At 45.2% G+C, this 22,684-nt stretch overlaps 1 protein-coding gene across 1 annotated transcript in view; it reads right to left on the bottom strand.

Annotated features, from left to right (window-relative positions):
- The window catches only part of tenm2a (teneurin transmembrane protein 2a), an 85,980-nt gene that overhangs the window by 24,600 nt on the left and 38,696 nt on the right, over positions 1 to 22,684 (bottom strand). The window contains exons 4-11 of the mRNA XM_087172925.1: positions 22,406 to 22,644; positions 10,595 to 10,717; positions 9,076 to 9,302; positions 8,223 to 8,418; positions 6,476 to 6,577; positions 5,765 to 5,959; positions 4,099 to 4,299; positions 1,964 to 2,149 (exon numbers count right to left, since the gene is read on the bottom strand). Of these exons, the coding sequence (XP_087029051.1) occupies positions 1,964 to 2,149; positions 4,099 to 4,299; positions 5,765 to 5,959; positions 6,476 to 6,577; positions 8,223 to 8,418; positions 9,076 to 9,302; positions 10,595 to 10,717; positions 22,406 to 22,644 (1,469 nt within the window). The remainder of the gene's footprint in view (positions 1 to 1,963; positions 2,150 to 4,098; positions 4,300 to 5,764; positions 5,960 to 6,475; positions 6,578 to 8,222; positions 8,419 to 9,075; positions 9,303 to 10,594; positions 10,718 to 22,405; positions 22,645 to 22,684) is intronic.

Below are 22,684 nucleotides of genomic sequence, written 5' to 3'. Positions count from 1 at the left end.
TGAGACAACTCACCCTACACCTCCACCCTTCTCTGTTTGCATCGTTGTCTTAACCCTTATCCATAATTCTGTTTATCTTTGTATGATCTGACTAAACTGTTTGGTTGTTTTTTTTCTTCTTGGCCTAGTTTGGCAGGGATAGGTTTGATATAAAAAAATAGAAAACCTGGAATTAATACTGTTTGCTCATTGAGTCAAACAAGCACAATCAAACACAAACACACACACACACACACACACACACACACACGTGCTCAAAAAATAAATTTATTAGCCACTCTATCATGGCTTTTGCCACAAATACCGAAATTGTAAACACACACACACACACTCAACAACTTTGTGTTTTTTGAGACCACATTAAGGCCTCGCATCAGTGGCCTATGAAATTCACCAATTACCTCAAAAGTTCTTTACGGCTTCCATCATTTTCTCCTCGTGTGAAACAGCTGTGTTTACGCGGTACATGACTAGAATACCTGAGCAGAGTTATGTGTTTGTGTTTCCACATTAGAAATATGGAGAAGAACACGCTCACATGCATGCACATCCACACATTCACAGCACAGCCCCTCAACACTGCTGATACCACCACACTAGGCTCTACGGTACCCCACAACACATCTAGGCTCAATGACAGCTAACCCCTGCCGTAGTGCACTGCTATAAATAGTAGTGCACGACATGTAGGGAGTTATCATTGAGGCTGGCACCCTAGTCTACGGACAGATAGCACCACAGAGTCTACAGAGCCAAGCCAGGCCAAAACCCACAAATGCAGCAGCTAGCTTCTACCACCACAGGCTAAGAAACAAAACACCAGAGTCAGATACGGTACCTGCTTTGTCAACCATGCTCCCATGGTCTGCAGTGGGAGAAAACGTGCAGAAGGTAAGAGATGGGGAAAGTTGTTTTTTTTTTTTTTAATAAATGCAAGCAACATCATGCAGAGCTGAAATGAACAACAGGCAGGCTGCGATAAGCTAAACACTGAGAGTGTGTCTGGTGCTAGTGAAATGTGCTTTGCGCCAAGCTAAGGCCTGACAACTCTTTCATCTTGGGCTGATGCTGCAGTCAAAGCTGCCCTACTTTCTGATGGGGGAAATGGGGAGATCATAAACTGTTATTCCCCTGTGCGTATGTATGTGCGGGCGTGTGTGCGTGTGTGTGTGTGTGTGTGTGTGTGTGTGTGTATTTACCATATGTGTTTGTTTGTCTGTGTGTATCAGATTGCAATCACAGTGCTTGTGGTGACAGGGAAATGAGACTTTATGTCTCAAAGCACTGCGGGTGAATCAAAGGAGTCTGGCACTCATCCATCCACAGTGACAGTGATGTCAATATGAGACAGTGATTGACTGACATAGAAATTCACATACACACACCCACACACACACACACACACACACACACACACACACACACACACACACACACACACACAAACACAAACACAAACATACACTAGCACAACTGTGTGCATGACCACATACACAAACAATGTGAGGGAGATATTTGTTTTTGATCACAGCGAGGTGAAGAGTTTTACCTTTCATCTCATAACTTTGGTGTTTCAAAGACCATTGAAGCTAAGATTCCTGGGGTCTGCACTTGAGAGGCAACCTAAAAACAGTTAAATCCTGCTCTTTTGTAATCGTCCCACCCCCACTTCTAAGAAGTTTGCTCCTCTCTCTCCTCCCTGTTCGCCCACCTCCTACGTCAACCCCTCTCTTCAATTCCCCAAGGTCTCCCCTTTTGCCTCCACTTCTCTTTTCCAAATTCCTTTAACAAAGTGGGAAGGAGCTGCCAGTTTAGTCTGACTTGGTGCTGGTGTTTCTGTGCACACCCACTTGCTGACACGCAGACACACACATCAAACGCACACCTCCAGACACTCGCGCGCACGCACACACACACAGACACACACACACACACACAGACACAGACACACAGAGGCGCTTACCAATGGTGCAGTGCTCTCCGTTCCAGCCCTGGTGACACTGACACTTTCCGTCCTTGCAGGTGCCGTGTTTGATGCAGAGCGGGTTGCACACACGCTGGTCACAGCCCGCGCCGGTCCAGCCCTCCTCACAGCGACATGCTCCGCCCATACACACGCCGTGGGTCCCACAGTCGACTGAACACACCTCTGAAGGAAGTGAGGAAAATATGGGTCCAAAATCAGTGAAACAGGCCCTGACTACACGTTGAATTATGATCACTGAAATGCCACTCAAACAATGGTCATAAGCAACTAAATGTCTCAAACCTTTCACTTTTAAAGCCTATTTAGTCCAGTTTTAATTTGCAAATCATAAAATCAGTGTTTGACATCATGACATGTGGCGGCGTTTAACTATGTCATATTACCCTGGCAAGTGCAAAAGAAAAGAAAAGAAAAACCCTAGCACCCGAGTCTGCAAGGCAATCAAAAACAATCAAATGCACATTACAGTAAATACAATTCTCCACGAGACGCCTTCAATTAGAATCAGTGATTGTAGTCTTGTGACGGAAGGGTTTATTTCCTGAGCCTCCATTACAGTCACTGTTTGTGCTTCTCGGATGCTGCAGCCAGCGTCGGTGCATGTGGTGAGATGTGACAGTCCCGCTCATGTGCTCAGGACACCCAGTGTGCTGGGGAATGTAGTATGTATAGATGTTTTGATACACGCTTGCTGAGGGGACCCGCCGCGTGGAACAATGTGGTCTTTATTAAAGCTAAGCATTGCTTTTCTCGTTATAAACGCTGCAGCTCTGTTTGTGATCTCGAGATGGGAAGCGTCTCAAGCTGGCACGGTTGAGGTTGCTGTCTCTCCTACAGTGGTAACTTTAAAGGCTTTATTTTATTGAGATAAAAGACTGTGGAAGTTGAGCATTTTATTATAACAGGCTTTTAAACATGAACCCAGTGACTTTAACAAGCAATATCCATCTTTTTTTTTTTTTTTTACTCCATCCAGGGTTTCAGCTGGGAATCATGAATCTCATGCACAGGGACTCTGACTCTGGGTGCCCTAACTCTTCCTCTTGACCCCCCCACAGATGGAATTAAGTCTCCATCTCTGTAAGTGTCAATATCCTCAATGCAAACACCAACATTCATGTAGTCACTGAGTAAAATAAACATCTGGAATTGGCATTTCATTATTTCTCCTATACTAAAATCACTTCACGGGCTACCAGGGCAAAATTTTAATAATAATCTATAAAGCCTGTAATAGTTTGGCTCCCCAGAGCATTTCTGACATGCTCAGTGACTGCAATTCCAATTAGACCATTCAGGTCATTATGCAATGGTCTTTCAACTGTACCTATACGGTCCAGATCTGGTGAGGAGGCATACACTTTGGTCTTGCTCTCTGGAACTGCTGAATGACCCGAGATTAAACACAATGACAACTTTTTTCCTATTTTCTTAAGTTTATGTTAAGTTGCTGTGTATGTGTGTGTGGGGGGGTCTGTGTTTGTGGTTTGTTGTCTGTGGGCTGGGTGCGGAGGTTTGTTATGCGTTTTTGTGGGTGGTTTTTCGTCATATTTCTTCATTTTTTTGTCCTCTTTTGTTTTTGTGGCTTCATTTTCTTGTATTTTATTTATTATATTCTTTTATACATGTCACATGTTGTTGCCGTTATGTAAACCCCATTGTAATGAAATGTGCCATATAAATAAAAGTGCCTTGCCATGCCCATGTTGGGTTTTGAGCACTACCCTGATAATCACAAAAAGCTGTCATAACCATACTGCCACTGACAGTTACTGAGAGAGATAATTTTAAAGTCTTGACAGTAAAAAACTTGCCACATTTTATTCCTGCTTGTTCCAATTTGGCTTAGATGATACAACAGTTGCTGTTTCCTCTTTCTGAGCAAGTTTGCGGTTTTATAGATTTCATCCAAGCCCAGTTTGAAAACCAAAGCAGTCTGAAATAAAATGGTAAACTAATTAGCTATGTGTCCATGGGGACCACAAAATATGTTTGGACAGTGGGCAGTCAGTACCAGCCCTATTCTCCTTATGATGACACCCAAAACACCCATTTTTACCCCAATGGTTTCACTCTTGCAGGGGAACCAGCAGCTATGAAGTCGCACTCACCCATGGAGCAGTCGGGTCCCATCCAGTTGGGGTCACAGCTGCACAGCCCAGTGTCTGGTATGAAGGCCCCGTGGCCGTGGCACTGGTCTGGGCACTGGGCCCTGGGCAACTCGCAGTGGAGCCCTCCCCAGCCTGGCTTACAGTGGCACTCCCCATTCACGCAGATGCCATTGTTGGAACATGTCGGATCCAGGCAATCCACTGCATTAAACCAGAAGTACACCAATGTGCAAAGAAAACACCAGAGAGAAAAACAAAATGAGCAAAGACGAGCACAACAGCTGAGGTTAGAAACAAATTAAATATTATGAGTTGTTTTTTATGAGGAAAGAGATGTGACAGAGGACATATTTTTAATTCTTTGTACACAAAACGATAATGAAATAAAAGAAAATATTACCAGACATATTACTAAGGCAATTAAAGCACACAATAATGAATAGCTGAGTCTATAATTGGGGCAGAGCAGCAAATGTGTTCCACTCTGAAAGAGGCGCAAGCCTCGCTGACACATTATTCGGTGTGAGCGTCTGTCTGCCTGCGTGCGTGCGTGAGTGTGTGTATGCATTTGTGCGTATGTGCTAATACATGGGGGAGGATCTGACACTGTCAGTCTGCTAGGTTGACAGGCAGCTCTGAGTCCGAGCAGTGAGTGAAAACCAATTTGACAAATTACCTCCTCCCGGCAAAGCGCCCACCCACCCCTCCTCTGGCCTCTTCTCATTGCTCTGTCCTGGTCGCTCCATTCTCTCTCTCTCTCTCTCTCTCTCTCTCTCCCTCTCTCTCCCCTTGTCCTCTTTGTCTGACACCCCCCCCCACCCCCTCCTCAGGCATGATTGACCCTGCCGCACCTTTTTCAGACACACACATTCATAAAAGCACGCGCTCGCACAACACCTCGGCCCTCCATTTCTGTTTGCCTGGCAGAAACGGCAGATCACCGTTATTGATTTTCATGTCGCCGGCACTCCAGGTAAATTGTTTGAGGGACTCTACTGTGATGAATATCAGATTTGAGACCAGAGGAGAAGGGGGAAAAAAATTGGATGAGAGGGAGATGGAGAGAAAAGAAAATGAAAAGCAGGAGAGAAAATGCTGACCTTGTTCTCCATCCCTGTGTCTTGACATCTTTCTGTCACTCTACTCCTTTTTTCCCTCTCTCTCTTTCCTCACCCCTGGCATGCTGCACGGTTTTCATGTCTCATCTCTGTCTCTTTCTTCATACATATTCACCTCTCACTGCTGCCCTGACCCCTCCTCCCTCTCTCTCTTTTCCTCTCTTGCTTTCTATCTTTCTGACTAGTGAGAATGTGGCGTGCTGATCCTTCTTAACAAGGATCAATAGAAGCGATTTCATCCCTTAATAAAATCTCTGATGTGTTTGGCTGCGGCATCATACTTCATCTGTATATATGGAGGAAACGACAGACACTCACTCAGGGTTAGATTATGCTATGATGAGCTGTCTAACTCGGGTTAGATGGGAGTGTGTGAGTGTGTGTGTGTGTGTGTGATGTGTTTGTTGTACTGCAAACATTCATGTTTCTTTCCAAATAATCACTCAGGCATGTGGAAACCCACATGTACAGGCAGAGGAAAACTGATGCAACAAAAAAACATCGTACACCCTTGAGGATCACCACACCATTAACTCTTCTGCTCTCACCCTCTGCACAGTTTTGCCCTTTGTAGCCGATGGAGCACACGCAGTTGCCGTCGGTGCAGGTGCCGTGGCCGCTGCAAAGAGGGTCAATGCACTGCGTGATGGGGACATCGCACTCGGGCCCCTTCCAGCCGCTGTAACACACACAGGAGCCCTTGTCGTATTGGCCGTTGCCGCTGCACAGCACCGGGCAAGCCGCTGGAGGAACGAAAGAAAATGAGGAAGAGGTGGGGAGAGATTAAACCCTGCGCATGAAAAACAACAATTAACAGCCTTTTTTTCTTTCTTTCTTTTTTTTTTTTTAAGGTAAAATCAAAGCAGTGAAAAGCCGTGGCCCCCACCCACACACACACACACACATACACACCTGCCTAACCCAAGCAACACTTCACCGTGCAGCAGGGTGAATAGAGTGGTTAAGGGGCTGGAGAGTGGCGATGACATGAAGAGTAATTACAGGCAGAGGTAACTAAACTATTCATCAAAGCTGTCTATCCCAGGTGAGCACAGAGCCAGGGAGGCGTTAGCTTGGGGAGCTGCCATTCATCATCAGTCATCTTGTCTCGGCTTCACCTAGGGCCACGCGCCATCTTTACTTCTCTTAATCCTCTCCGCTCTCTGTGTGGAGCTGGAACGTACCTGCTCGTGTGATTAAACGGTGGAAACAACAGGATCTTTCTAAAGGGAAAAAGCACATTTGTAAGGAGCTAATACCTTTGGAGCAGTCCATGCCGTGGAATCCTGGGAAGCAGTGGCACACACCAGAATTACACTCTCCGTTGCCATGGCAATTGCGCGGGCACTCTTGCACTGAATCTGTGAAGAAGACAGAGTGAGACGGAGAGGGAGAGGTAGAGGGAGAGGGATAGAGAGAGAGAGAGAGAGAGAGGGGAACGGGTGAGAGAGTTTGACGGCAGGCATCAAAGCGTTCGATTAAATCATTGGCACCATTCATTCTTTAAAATACTAAAAATCGAGTCGAGGCGCTCCGAGTCTTACGCAGACATCAAAAGCCAAAGCCCTCCTCCACCATTCCATGCATTCCTTTTTCAGTGCATTTTTCATAGTGCGGGGAGAATGCATTTTGAATCAGCCGATCCTTGAGACGGTATCCATTGCCACTCCACCATTTCTCTCTGCACACTGTATCAGAAAACAAGAGTATTCCCCTGCTTTACACCAACATCCTCAAACCTTTCTGCTCCTCTCTGTTTTGCTTGTTTACTCCTGACTCCAGTCCCGCCAAGGTCATTAATACTTCATCCAGGTGTGGTTGTTTGGCGCAACTCGGCAGATTTTAGCTGGAGTGTAGTTTCTGCTTGCATGACTTCAGTGCTCTATGCACCTTTTAGTGCCTCTTAACCCACTTATAAACCGAGAACAGTTTGGTGGGAAGAAACAGGGTCGATGCTAATGGCGAGGAGGCATTTTGGACTTTTATCCATCCCTTCCTCCCTTCCTCACATTTTTTCCAGCATCCATTCTTCTTCAAATCATTACTCAGCTTATCCGCACTGCCTTCCTCTCTAACACTTCCTCCCTCTTTCTCTGCCCTCAGCCATTTCCCCCCAAAATCTCAGCCCCTCTTACTCTAATACCACCCCTCTCTTTCACTCCCCTCTTCAGCTCCTCCTCCTCTCGTCCTTTACTCCACTTCACTCCATTCTGGCTTTGCCCCCAACCATTATGTCTTTCCTCCGGCTTCCCCTCTCACTACTCACTCTAATTCTGCCCTTGCCGCCTCTGCCTCTCCTTCTCTCTGCTACTCCTACTGCTGAAAGCTTTACCGCCAGATATTGACATTGAAGGATTCTTTCAATCTGCTTGACTCTTTCTATCCATCCCCCTTGTTCTCACACTTCTGCCTCCAACACAATTGAAATTATTTGGGGCGCTGTTCCAGGTCCTAAAAACATCCAGTTTTCAGGGTTGCTGCAGTGTTTTATTTGGATATGTTCTGGTTTTAGATCTGGCGCAGTGACGGTTAAGTGGCTGATTTATCCTCTTCACACGTGCATTTACACCATGAAAGTGATTCTAAACTCTCTGATATAATAAGCTGTGTTTTGTTTTTGAATGCACTCTATCCATTTGGCCTACTACATTTTGGCAAACACAGATTTTGGAACTCACTAAGTGGCCCTGCCTACTTGACAATGTTGCTGTAGTCGTGTTGCTAGTGGCAACATTGTGCACATGCTGCTGTCGAGCTTTTGCACCCTGTGTATGTGTAAAGTCTTTGTCAAGTTGGTGGAAAAACTTTCAATGTAAATACCATTATGTTCCTCTTAAAAGGGAACTTGTGCATTAAAGTGTGTTTACAGGTCTTGGGGAGTGCTGCATTGCATGTGAAAAAAGTTGCACTGTGGGTTCTTAAACTGTGTGTCCAACAGTGTTATAGGAGTGCAATAGTAAATGGGTGTCTATTCACCCACACCCACAACTTCTGACTGCGTCTCACCCATGATGTTGGTGCTGAATGAAACCGTCTCTCTCTCCCGGCCGTCGTTGTAGAAGGCCAGGTGCCAGGCGCCGGCGTCCAGGTACTGGACAAACACTGCCTCATTGAGGACCACGGTTTGGATGCTCCTCCTCTCCCGCGGAGACTCCACCACGCTCCACTTCTCCTTCCCGTCCAGGCGCTCCATGTAGTCATACTGCAGGGGAAAGAGTGAGAGGAAGTTGAATGGAAGTGAGAATGCGAGTATGAAATCTATGATTCATCGGCAAAGTGCTGCGGTGGCATTTTTTTCAGACTGTGAAAAATGACCCATGGTGGTGTATGCAGGAAGATTAAAAGATGAAGGGAAGTAAGTGTGGCTGGAAATCGGCAGGGAAGCAAAGAATGCAACAGAGGGATCCTTGAGGGGTGTCATTCTCTTTGGGTGCGTGGAAACATTATGGAAAGTGTTTTTACTCCAGCGCTGTAGCCTGAGCTTCATGCTCCCTCACCCGCTCAGGTCAGGCAGTGAAACAGTTATCTGGATGCAATTATCCCATTCTACAAATCAAATCTGCTGTTAATTGAGTAGTTTCTAATTAATAAGAAGCAGTAAAAACTACATTACTGTGAAATTTAATTAAGGGTAAATCTTAGGGTAAAAATTAGTTTTTTCACACAACTATTACAATGAATCACAAATGAATTTTAAGATGTCCCATGACACAGGCACTTTTTTTTCCAAATGTGTTCACCATTTTAGCTGATCAATATGAAGATAGAGAGTTCCTAATGATTAACATGATAATTCGGCGATTAGTCCATTGCCCCGAAGATGTAGAATCTAGACTTGCTCGTGCTTGCCACATTTTACCTGTGCGTGTGACGGAGGCAGGCCCTTGCGAATGTACACTCCAAACAGGGCGTCCTTGCCCAGAGAGATGTTGAACTTGAGGAACTGGGGTTGGCTGAGGTGGAGCAGGGACCTCCAAAACACTCCTGGAGGGACTTCCTGGGTCGCCCGCCTCCCAACCTCAATGTTGCCTGTGTCTATACTGCTGTTCCGGCCTGCCCACGGGCCTGGAGCGAGGGGAAAAGAAACTGCATAATCTGTGATTATGGGCATTGATTGTCAGAGTCAATAGTTAATCATCACAGTTTACTGGAAATAATCTGCAATAAAATTCATGGCCATTGAATTGTGGAGGACGAGGACCATTAGCTCTGCAAACTGTGCGCCCACGGTTTATATTGAAATGAGTGTTGTTACATGTGACGGTGGCATGCTAAATGATGCCTTTATATCAAAGCCTGCAAGACTGTGGACCGTGTTGTCTGGGCTAAAGTGAGAGAGAGCTGATAGAACTGCAGGGCAGACAGGCATGTACGCAGAAAAACACAGCATCCCGCAATCAGGTCAGTCATCTAACAGCAGCGCGTTGGGGCCCAGACAAAAAAAAAAAAAAAAAAGAGTCTGAGTGAGTGTGTGTGTGTGTGTGCGCAGAATAGCGAAGAAATAAAAGAAACAATGAGAAGAACAACGGCAGCATCTGGCCTAGACGGCTGGGGAACACAATATAACAGTCCTCTCATTAATACAGACACAAAGCAGCAGCCCACATGTAACTTTAGTACGTGCTGTGTGTGTGTTGCACTGCGAGATCGAGCGAGCGAAAGAAGAATAGATAGAAAACCGCATGGGGGCCTTAAAAGAGAGAAGGGAGGAGGGGAGTTGTGCAGTTGGTGTTTTACCTTTGCTGCTGACTGAGACGATAAACCTAGCTTGACACAACTCGCCGGAGTGGTTAAACAGCACATACTGATAGCACAGCTAGTACTGCGTCATGAATTATGGAAATATTTCAGTCGGGAGTGAGTGTGTTTGGGTGCAAAAACTCTGTTGGACTGGGTTAGGATGTTGCACAGCAGAGAGAGCATTTAAAGACCTTTAAGGATGAGGCTCACACTATTTGCCCTTTTTTCTTTTCTTTTTTTTTTTTTTCTTGCACTAATGTGTTAGTCCATCATTCAATACTTTCTTACTTTCCTGTCTGTGGCACTGAGGCCCAAGCCAGTCTGTTCCAACTGAAGACATAAATCTTTAAAGCACGGTCAAAAATATGTAGCTCTATTCTAGGAGTAAATAGTGCATTTGTTGGGGACTATTTTCTGCTGTGGATTAAAACACAATTTGGCATGCTGGTGAATGTTTACAGCATCAGGAGGGTATTCAGTGTGAGTGTTTGGCTTGCTATAAATTTTTTGGAAAGTTTTTGGATGACAATCTGGCTCCATGGCACTGAGAAATAAGCCAGATCAGGCTTTTGCTACACAGACAATATTTAACGATCTCAATGTGGGGTGTGTGCGCGTGTCAGTGCTGTAGTTCATACCTCTGCCTCCAGAGGGCAGCGTGGCCACATCACTGTTGACAGGCAAGCCAGCTCCCAGTCCGTTGTTTAACACCGGGCCGTCGGACGGCTTCAGCTGCCATGTCAAACCCAGCAGGTTGATCGCTGCACACAAAAGGCACAGAGAGATAGCGAGAGTGTGAGAGGACATACGGCTTGAATGGCGGATTGACTGAAGGTCCGGGATAGAAACAAAAAGAAAAAAAAAAAGGAAAAAAAAAAAAAAAAAAAAAAAAAGGAAAAAAAAAAAAAAAAAAACACACACTTGAAAGCTCATCAAGCCAAAGAAATACAGGAAGCCAACCCTCTAAGCCTGATCTGTCATTTATACAGCAACTAGTGCAGCTTTTTATCCAGAGCTGCTTTTACACTTTATACTTGTCTCATCAGTCAAACACACTATTAACAAAGTGGCAGGTAACCTACAGCACAGAAACGGAGGCACGTATTACAAAACAGACAATTAAAAACCATAAAGAAAAAAAAATAAACAAAAAACTTTCCTTTTCTTTACCTCAACTTCTCAGAGCCTTCTTTCAACCTGACAGCACCTCCAGCTTTTATTTGGAAGCCTTAACACCACCTCACAGAGAACAAGTGACAGATTGCTCTCTGAAGAGATCGCTCTATGACTTTCCCTTCTCCTCTTCTTTTGTCCTCTGTTGTGTTATTGTGTGCTGGTGGTATAAGACTGCTTGAATGTGTTCGCTGTACTCTCACGTTGTCAGCTCTTTACTTTCGCTGTGTCTCTCCCCTCCTCAGCCTGCTGTCAAACGCCCCCCCCCAAAAAAAAAAAAAAAAAAAAAAAAAAAAGCATACCGCACCTGCATTATTGCATGTATACATGAGCACAGTGATGTGAGCTTTGAGAATACACATGCATTATGTAGGTGTTATTGCATGCCTCTCAGCGTTGGCCTTATCCCCACCGCATGAGCCGATAACACCTGCATCCGAAGCCTGGGAATCAATTTCCCTCTCGTCAAATTCTATCTCCACTTGGCCAGCGTTTGCACACACAGGGATGAGTGAAAAAGTTGCAGGAGAAGGGGATGCGGCTTTAGGATTTGCTGCCGGGGCAGACTCATTCTCACTCATCTCTCTCCCGTTTTCTCCGTTTCTTTGTTTCTTCCTTTTTATGCCCCCCCCCCCTTCCCAACCTCCACTGCTGGTCAAAGGAAAGCGCTGACACCTCCGCTGCTACCCGGCCTCCGCTGTCAGCTCTTTTTTATTTTTCATGGTGGGGTGGGGTGGGTAATAGACAACAAGATAGAGGGAGTGAGAGAGAGAGAAAGTGAAAAGAGAGACTACAGTGCCCCCCCCCCGTATATCCACCTCTTGCCCTCTCTTCTCTCGTCGCGCTGACCTTCATCCCTCTCCCTCTTTTTTCCCCTTTTAATTCCCCTTCTTTTCTTCCGTCCTCACTTCTTATCTCTGCCTGTCCTTCCTCGCAGATAACGCAGACATGCATCTGTGCGCACACACGCAGGCGCACGCACACGCGTAAGATGGTATCACGGGAAGCAGTCGATGAGAAGATTACCTATTGAATCAGCTGGAGACAGTAAGCAATCGTGAGTCTATTGTGACGGCGCTCTCAATCTAGGTCATCCCCAAGAACACATCAGACAGCCCTATAGTTAGCTTGTTGTGTTTGTCTGTTCATTGAGTGTGTGTGCGTGTGTGTCACTTGGGGTTGGTGCACATGTGTGGTTTTCCCGAATTCGTTTTTTTTTTCTTCTTCTCCTCTTTCCTCTTATGTTTATTTATAATTTTTTTTCTGGAGGTGGTTGTGAAACGGTGACCAATAGATGGCACTCTTACTCCTCGGCGACAGGAGCACAAAGGCCAATGCCTTGTCAACAGGTTTCTTTGCAGCAAGGAGAGGAGAGGTCGAGAGAGAGAGAGAGAGAGAGAGAGAGAGAGAGAGAGAGAGAGAGAGAGGAAAAAACGAAGAAAAAAACAAAACAGAAAAAATAAAACGACAGTGACAAAGAGAGACACTTGTTATCATTCTCTCTACAAGTACCGTCTCTCATATTAACAACACTTCTAACTTTGTTAGGGTGTAATTTCAGCCAAAATGAAACTTCTGAAATTGATGTATTTAGCTTTGTGTTGCCATCATTTTAAGCATTTTCTTTTCGGATCATAATTGCCATAATTGCTGTTTTCAAGCTGCATTGGAAAGCTTTACTAAATGCTATGCCAATGAAGCCTATCTGAATTGAATTCAACTGACAGACAAGGGGAGAAAAAGAGATAGTCTGTCTGTCTTGTGTTATGTTTTCAGACACACACACACACACAGACACACACACACACACACACACACACACACACAAAACTACAAATGTTCGCACACAAGGAAAGATCACAGAGAAGCAGGTTTAACAAGCAAACGAGTTGGATTAAAAATAGATCAGATGCTTCATGAGGTTTTTATGTAATCTCGATGCATAATTCAGAGAGGCAAAGTGCTTGCCAGTATCATCTGCAAAAGACAGCATCTGAAACAGAGGCGATACACGTGATCTTGTGAAAAAAAAACAAAAAAAAAACAACAACAAAAAAACAGGAAGGAAGGACGGACTGATGGACATGGGGACAGGGGAGATGAAAAGGAGGAGGTGGTGGCCAGGCTCGGAGAGAGGGCAATGTGGCCAGGAGCTCTCGGAGAAATCATGCCGAACTTTGGCAGAGGAGAGGAACAGAGAGAATACTGGAGGACGGCGAGAACTGAGAGAATATTAAAGAACATGTAAAATCCTTGGGGGATTAAAAAAAAGGGCAGGAAAACAGGTTACAGATGATGTTGCAGAGAGGAGAGGACGAGATGAATGAGGGCCTCCATGATGAAATGAGAAAGGGGGAGATATGGTAAGTGGAGGGGAAAGATTTAAGGGATGAGTGGCCCTGTATTCATTGACTGGTTGGGTAAGAAAAGATGGTTGTGATTCATCCGCTGACAGTAAGTGGTTCATGACACAGGCAATCGGACAGAAATACAATGCACGTGTGCGTGTGTTTTGAGAAATATTTATACATCTCAGAGTTAAAGGGTGTAAATGGATTTCTGCATGAGCGGAAAAAAGCGCGAGGCGGAGATGGAGAAAGGTGACTTTGTGGCAGACTGTGCACTGAGTATCCCCTGACTGGAAAATATTGTATCATCATCATTCTGTTCTCTGGAACATGTTCCAACTGTTCAACCCCCCTCCCCTCTCCCTCCCCCCCTCTCTCTCTTTGCTTTCCTCCTCTCTGTTCCTATGACTCTCACCCTTTTCTGTTTCAACCCAACCTTGTCATTACCTATTTAAATGGCTGCATCTCCCATTGAACCAATTGCACTGCTCCTAATTGCACCAAAGGCAGGGAATGGCCTCTTGCATGTTTTTGTATGTAATTGCGTGCAGTGCAACTAAAATAACACCAAGAGCACAAGTGTATGCACGTGAGCACACACACACACACACACACACGCACAAACACGTAGGAAACATAGGCAACACACTTTTCTTTGCCGTCTCCCCTGGCCATCCTGATAAATGCATATTAACTGTTCTAATTCACCACTAAATTAACAACTCTGACCTCAATTAGGGCGGTAATTGTAGCTGAGACCAGCCCCCCTATCCTTGGCCTGGCTGCTAATTGGTTTAGGAAGCCTTTTCCCTGCCTTTCTACCTTTCTCCTCCCATCACCAAGACCCTCATTTAGAAGGCCAGTAGGCATTTTATTGTTCAAAAACCAGCACATGCACAAAAAAAGCAGCCACCTGAGAAAAAACACACCTTCGCTGATTCTTTCTGTATCGCTCGCACCTTTCTGCCTGTCTCTGAGGCGCAGGGGTGCAGTGCTAATATTGGAGAGACTGAGGAAAGAACAGCGTGCTGCCTCAGGTTCTCAATATTCAGGCCATTTGGGATATTTCTTAGAATTTACCACACAATATCCACTTATGTAGTCTATAAATAAAGCAGCCTTCTCTCTCAGCTAAGTTTTGAAGGCGCTGCTTGCTGAGATCATTTAGAGTCTCAGACAGAGGGACGGGGGCGGCGGTTGGCTGCTGCCCTTGGGGGTCATATACTCTGAGAGAGACAATTTGTCTGCCTCTGAGTATGTGTGTGTGTGTGCTTCTATCTGCGTATGCATGCTTAAAATTGCATGGTATTAACAACAAGCACGCATGCACGCGGGCGCACACATTGCAACCCCCGACGGGACCTCCTCACCCAGCTGATGCAACTGAACTGTAATTGACTGCAACACAAAAGGTTATGCGAGTTGCTCACAGCTCCTACCTGCAAAACAGCGTCTAGCAGAGAGAAGCGGCAACTCACTCAATCACACGGCAGAAATGGCTTCCTTAGTGCCACTGAAATATTGAGACAGCCCGAGACTGATGCAGCCGTGTGTGCGTGTGCATGCATGCATGTGTGTGATGGGCTAAATGAAAAGAGATGTGAATCTGAGTGATGTCCTCCTTTCTGAATCCTCATTTCCTCTTCAGATATCTCTACTCAGACCCCCCCCTCCCCACTCCTACTCCTGCCCCCCTCCACCTTCTCTTCTCCACATCAACCCACTCTGCCTCATCTCATCCCTTCCTACCTCGGTCCTTTCCCTCTCATCGATCTGTATTAGAAACAGGATATGAGGAACTATGCTATCTTATCACAGATCAGAGACTGAGAGAGAATGAGTGAGGAAGAAAGATGGAGAAAGAGTACGTTCTGGAGGCCAAGAGACAGAGAAACTGAAATAAAATGAGAGACAGAGAGAGAGAGAGGAGAGGAGAAGAGAGGACAGCGATTTCTTTCACTCTGCCTTCATCCATCTCCTGTTTCCACAGGACTAGTGAAGCACCATGGGCCTAATTGGACTAACGATTGGGCTCAGATAAGACCCGCACTAATGAATAAATGAATGAGGAAATAAATGAATGGACTGAGCCAATGCACGCTAATACAGGCAATATGAACTAGGCTCAGCAATGACGTCAGTGAGGCTGCAAATTTTGGATTTATGCACACATCAAATCATGGAATATTTCCTCCAAAGCACATATAGAAACTCCAGGTATACTACCAAAAAGTCAAAGGAAGAACACTGATGTTACCACAATGTTCTGGCTGAACAAGTGTGCCCTCTGCTTTGTATTACCTGACCAGTGCAGTTGACCCATTTATCCCTCTGATGCAGATGGTATAGCACCTTGTGCCTGGTCCTAGCCATGCCCTGCCCTTTTCCTGGACTGGCAGCGTGTGGTAAGATCCTAACCTTTATCAGTACGACAGGCCCTGCTGCTACGGACACACGCTCCACGTCTGATCCTTATGCCCAGGTTCCTGCATTCACCATATGCCCAACCGGGTCTTCACCTCCCCACACTGGCACACACGTACACACCAAAAGTATATGGACACACACACACACACACACACACACACACTGGCATGAGCGACACATCCTGACCTCTAGCTGTTCCACCTTGGATCAGCAGAAGGGAAGCCACATGCAGAGTGTGAGGGGACTTTGGGGTCAAGGAGTTGGGTTTGGAAAGCAGCCACAGTGTGATACCTGCAGGTCCAACACAAGTCAACCAGACAGGCCACATTGACAAGGGCTCACTATTTTTGTTTTTTATACTTTAAAAATCTGCTTTACTTTTACTTTTAAAAAGGAAGAGAAAATCTAATAAAAGATATTTCAAAAAAAAAAACAACTTTTGGAACACTATCAGCATCTCATTTACATAAATCAGAGTGGTCCAGAGATGATTAATAACAAACAAGACAAAAATCATATTTCTGCTTCAAAATCGAATTACTTCTGTTTTTTTCCAAACGTTGCCGCTTGAATTTGACATAAAGAATAGTTTCATCTCGTCAGGTATTAAATGAAACAATTCAACTCACAGACACACAACCTGTGATACAGGCTTGCATGTAGACTTTATTCTAAAGGGCCAAAAATCTGCAAATCCTTAAAAAAGCAAAGAAAACAATAATGAAAAAAAAAAAAAACTCTGACACCTGATCTGCAACTTATTTGCATTTCCCCCTGTTTCTCTCTCCATTTTCTATTTCTGGAGACATGTACTAAGATAACACTTCCCAAACTCAAGATCAGGACTCCCCAGGGGGTTGCAAGATATACAAATTCTATAAATAAAGGTTGAAAGATAATTAATAAAGTAGAAAAACCAGAACCAGAAAAAAACATTAATATTATCTATATATTCAAAAATATTTTATATATCTGCTCCAAAAACTATTTCAAAAATCATTTCAATTTTTGTCTAAAATCTTTCTTTTTCAGGTGAAATAATAAAGTTTCACCTCAAAAAACTGCTCAAATGAAACAATCCCATAATGGAACTGCTTGCAAATGACAGACACATAACCTGTGCTGACCTGTGCGAGTGGACATTACTTTGCTTAAAATGGTCAGTGGAGATGGGCATGGTCGGCACGCAGCTGCAGGAGAGAGAGGGACATGGAGAGGGCTGATGAGAGCAGTGCCAGGTGAGGTGATTGATCAGCTGCAGCCTGTTAATGAGTTTCTTCCCTTTTTTTTATTGCAGTAGCGTGCTGGACCGAGTGGGACTGACACACAAAGCACACAGTGAATGGCGGCCACAGCGAGCCATGAGAAAATGCCGAGAGGAAAAGTGAAATGGAGTTTGTGCGCCAAAGAGAGCCGGGCAAACAAAATCAAGTTTAAAAGAAGTTGAATGTGTGTGTGTGTGTGTGTGTTCAGTCTGGTCAGTGTGTGTGTGCTGGGGAACTCTGCCACTGTCACAAGAAGACTGTGATTACTGGTGTCTTTTGCAGCAGGAAACAAAAAATTTGGAGTCATGTTTGCATAAAATCTGTGGGAAAATTGTGTTAAAGTTCTCCAGCGCTTTAAAAAGAATGTTGTTTTTTTTTCTATCAATGTGATGTAGTAGTTGGCTCAGATGTTTGACATTTGGCTATCGTTCTTGATTGGTTGTTACAGCCTGTGGCTTTTTGCATTTTAGATTTAATTCCCGACAACGGTCCATGACTGAAACTTTGTAAATTCAGTGCTGACGGGAATTCAACCCTTTCTTTCATATGATTTAATTTCTGTGTGTGCATTATATTAACGGTCACGTTTGAAAATAATCTGGTATAAAAGGGAGTAAAGATCTGTTAAAAACAAAAAGAGCGAACTGTACACATCGTATTGTCCTGAATTGCCACCATTTCTGCAGCCGGCTTTTCCATGATGACTCTGGCAGTGCAGCAGCATCTCCCCGCAATCTGATGAATGACAGAAATATTCCAGATTTTGAAGAAAATGCAAACCACTTTGATTAGAATATAACCCAGAATATTTAAACCATATATCTTTTCTCAGTGAAAATCATTAACATGTTATTATGTAAGGGGACAGTGATATGAATGCACTCAAGTGAGACACTTATAACTGAGAAGAATGGGCAGTAAGCGATTGTGATCAGTCTGGAACAGTGAGACAGCAATGATGGATGGAAAGTGGTCGGCTTGGAGGCATGAAGGTCACACTCGATGACAGTGTGTGTGTGTGTGTGTGTGTGTGTGTGTGTGTGTGTGTGTGTGTGTGTGAGAGAGAGAGAGAGAGTGTGTGTGGGTCTGTTTAATCAACAGACGGGGGAGCCGAGAGTAAGACTAAAAATACATTGTATATGTATGTGTGCGTGCATGTGAGTGCGCGTGTGTGCTCTCATTCATCAGGGTTGACACCACCATGTGGAGTATGCCACTGTGCCCGACAAATCCAGCCATCCTGCACGCGCACACATTCACACGAAACACCCCTGCAAAGGTGACACAAGCGCCCGCTAGCAAGTTTGCTCATCACAGTGAAGGGCACACCTGTGTGTGCGTGTGTGTGTGTGTGAGACTGCGCACATATGTGTCTGTGTGTTTGTGTGTGTGTGAGACTGTGCACGTATGTGTGTGTGTGTGCGAAAACGGTCCACCTGGACACGAGTAGTCTGACATGTCCTCAATCTTTCATCTATGTATCCCCCTGTTTCCAACCACAATGCATCTCTTTCTGTGTCTGTTTTCTCTCTCCCTGTATATTTTCATCACATACTTCTTCTCGTTTTATCCTCTCTAACTTCTTTTGTCATCATCCCCCTGTTCTTGTCCTCCACAGTCTCTGCCTGTCCTCACTTCTCTCTGTCACACTCCCTCTGTTCTCTGCTCGCTGTGATCAATTAGGAGACATTAGTCCCACAGATATTCCAGGTGACAGAACCTCAGGAGGCCACGCTCTCCTTCATCTCTCCTCTCTCTGCCTCCCCTCAGTTTCTCCTCTCCACACCTGGCTGTCTTGTCACTCCTGCTCCTCCTCCCTGTCATCTCCCCTTTCTTCTCGGCAGAGCAGACAGCAGACCTCGCTCCTCTCCTGTTTACCCCCCCCCCCCCAATTTCAAGCTCTCATCCCTTACGGCACCGACAGTGACATATCAGCCTCAGCCTTCCCCTCCTGCGTCTGTCCAGTCATCTATCCTCCTTTCCCTCTCCCCTGTATGTTTGGGCTACATGCTGACAGTGACGCATCTCCCTTTTTCCCCTCTGCCCCCTGTGCTCCAACTCTATTCCAACCCTTTCTTTTTTTTCCCCCTCTCTCTCTGCCTTCCTCTATCTCGCTCTCTCCAGGTTGCTGTTCACAATGACGGACCTGTCTCCCCTCCTGTATGCCAACCGCTCACCTGTATCCTAGCAACCACCTCTCCTTTGGCTGTGGTGCTCCATGCGGAGCAAGCAAACAAGACGCCCGGGGAATGAAGAACAAGCTCTCTCGTTTATCCTCCTCCCTCCATCCGTTCAGTCATTCCTTCACACGTTAAGAGGAGGCCATACTCTGCTGGAGCTGGGAGCTAAACGCTTAACCAAAAAAATGCTCTCTGTCCTCACATACAAATAAACTCTCTCTAACTCGTACAAACACACATAAACAGTGTAGTCCAAGTGTCTGACACCACCTACTCATTAGGAGGGTGGTGTCAGACTTTTGCGTCCCACTGTTGGTACGGAAATGCACAGTCGAACAGATGCATGCACATGGTTTTTTTTTTTTGTCCCATTTTGTGTATCTGTGTGCGTGTGTTTATCTCATTCTTATGGCTCCACTCTAACAGTAGGACACAGTGAACATCGCTTCAAAGCAACATTGTCTACCACGCTCCTGAAGCATGCTGAGTGCAGCCTCTCTAAAAGGTTCTGAGTGTGTGTGTATATGTGTGTTTGTTTCTGGAAGATTGTACAACAGTTTCTGAAGCTATATTTATGGTTTTGAAAAATGAGATGGAAAAAAGAAAACCATTTGAAGGCCAGCACGCCCTCAAAGCCACACAATCAGACACACACATTGTACTTCCACACAACTTCAGGGAAGAAGTACTCAAGCACACACACACACACACACACACACACACACACACACACACACACACACACACACACACACACACAAAGAAAAAGTGCTGCTTGGGCACATGTGTCCTGGTGTAATTTATGAGTGGGCTCCTGGGCGGACGCCTCAGAGGGGCCCTCTTCACGCTGCATGGCTCTGGGTGCTCTGCACAATCCCCCCAGTGAACGCAGGGCTCTTTCACACACACACATAACACACAAACAAGGTACTACAAAATCCCCCTTATGAGCAGTGAACTCTTCCGACTGAAACTCACTGCACGATTAATGCTACAAAAAACCTAGGTAAACACAAGGGTTTCAGGCTTGGTGGCACTGATACAGCTCTGTTCAGCACAGACAAAGCACCAGAGCAAAACGTTTCCTCACAGCAGATGAAATGGGTCCCTCCAGTTAGCAGAAGCAATAATAACAATAAAGTATCATTTCAGCCTTGTTCAGCTTACCGAATTATAGCCAGCTGGACAATTAAGTTTGCTGGTAAAGCACTGCTGTTTGGCAAATTATAAAACAGTGAATGTAGAGAAAGTGGAGCTTAAAGGAAAATGTATAAACAACCCTCTCACTGGATTTCACTGATTCCTGTGCGACATCATGCAGTGTATCTGGAGTAGCAGACCAGTCTTTTTTGTGTTATATAAACTAATTACTTAATATGGCAAACAAGCCAATGCTACCAATTATTGAGACAGACAGCCACTATTGTTAACAAGTGGTATGTATCTGGCAAGTACCCAGACGTCACACTAACACTGATGTAATATTACAAATGTGAATAAGGCAGCAAAAGAGACCAATTTCTTTTCCTAATTAGATCCTTACTTAACTTTCATCAGCTTAATATTAATAACAATTTTATGTTATGATGAAAACAAATATTTGTGTCACTGAAGCCCTAAGTATAAGCTCTATGCAGCTAATTAAATAAAAGGATGGATAAACTGAGGCTTTGGTTCTATGCTCCGCTACGTCCCTGCCCTCGAGGTGCTGTGAACTTAGTGGTAGTTGTGGCCTTCCTTTTCCACTCCCTGCTCCGGGTTTCATAGCTCCATATGTGGCTGTCCAGCGCAGTGTGACCGTGTAAAGCTCAGGAGAGGATGGATCCGTCTCTTTGCCCCCAGGCAAGGGGCCTTGATCCGCTCTGGAGGACACACCACTCTCAAGGGCACTCTGAGGGGGACCGCACACAAATACGGACGCAAGTGCACATGTGCAATTTGGACACATGCAGACGAGCAAGCTGAGGTGCATTAAGTCCACACACACATACTGTGGACGTATATATATATATATATAAATAATGTAAAATTATATTAATAATTTATGTAGAGGGGATGAGGGGGATGTTCTTTCTGCTGATGCCACTATTTCCTAAGATCCCCCCATCTGTTGACTCTGGCCTCTGGGGTAGGAGGCCAATCAAGGGCTCGGTGACACATCTGCCCCCTTGCGCGCACACACCTTCATACATGCACACAGTGAAAAAGAAACACACGTACACGCACACACACACAGTACATATACTTTCTATTTTCTCTCCTGTCTCTCTCTGACACACACACTGACACAGGAGGTCTGTGTTCTCTTGTCCAGTGAATGAGGCCAAGAATAAAAGAAAAAATCAACACCCACACACACACACCCCCACCTGCTCTGAACAATGCTCTCTCGCTCTCTCTCTTTTCACACATCCACCAGTAGACAGCCATCAGAAACTCTTCGTGAGCTGCTCAATAAGTGCTCTCCTCAGAGTATCTGCCATTCCTTTGAGTGTCACTACTGTTCGTTGGCTTCAGATCAGTGAAAAACATCCTCTTCCCTGCTGGGCGTGTTAGGATTCCTACCTTGACGGATACCTGCTCACGGAAACAGCCCCACTATGCTGCGGTTTATGTGCCTTCCTGTCTCTTTGACTGGCTGTTTACCGAAGCTGAGTGGAGGCCAAGGCTCCTGCTGAGTCTGATTTTGACAGTGCAGCACAAGGCCTAAGTGACAAAGCTCACGCCTCAAGAATCTGCTTTGTGTTCATAATGGGCTGTTAGCTTGACACTTTTTCGCCCCTGTGTGGGATGAATACAAATGAGTGCAAAGTTCATGTATTGTGGATCAGTGCAGAATATAAGATTTTATATGTTACTAAGCGCATGTTTATTCAGAGGTAATTCTGGTGTGCTTGTGTCTCTGTATGTGTCAATTCATCTGTCCTAATCACTCGCATACCAACATTTTCCTGGCCATGTATACTGCTGAATTCTTCAGCATAATCCCTCTAATTAAAACACATTAAATGTAATTAATCCTCTCCACGAATGATACTTGGTGTGTGTTCACTTACCGATGAAATAGGACAGTAGGATGGCCAGCAGGGCAGCAGCTGCGATGGCTGTCACCGCGGCACATTTCCAGCTGCAGTACTTGGACGGCTTCTTTAGCTTGAAGGCTGAGCGGGAGAAGGTGTTTCTGGGTAGCAGGCGAGGGGGCGGAGAATACACCGTTCCCGAGGTCAGAGGGTAACCGGGGGAGGAGCTACTGAAGAGAGGAGTGGTCCCTGACGACGTCTTGAACAAGAAGTGCCTGAAGATGAAAAAAAAAAAAGGGGGGGGGGGGGGGGGTG

This window comes from Seriola lalandi, unplaced genomic scaffold (genome assembly GCF_002814215.2).
Source record: "Seriola lalandi dorsalis isolate HSWRI2012SDOR001 ecotype SW California unplaced genomic scaffold, Sedor1 jcf7180002053903, whole genome shotgun sequence".
Lineage (NCBI taxonomy): Eukaryota > Metazoa > Chordata > Actinopteri > Carangiformes > Carangidae > Seriola > Seriola lalandi.
The sequence above is the reverse complement of the archived record's forward strand: the minus strand, read 5'-3'. Positions and strand labels throughout refer to the sequence as shown.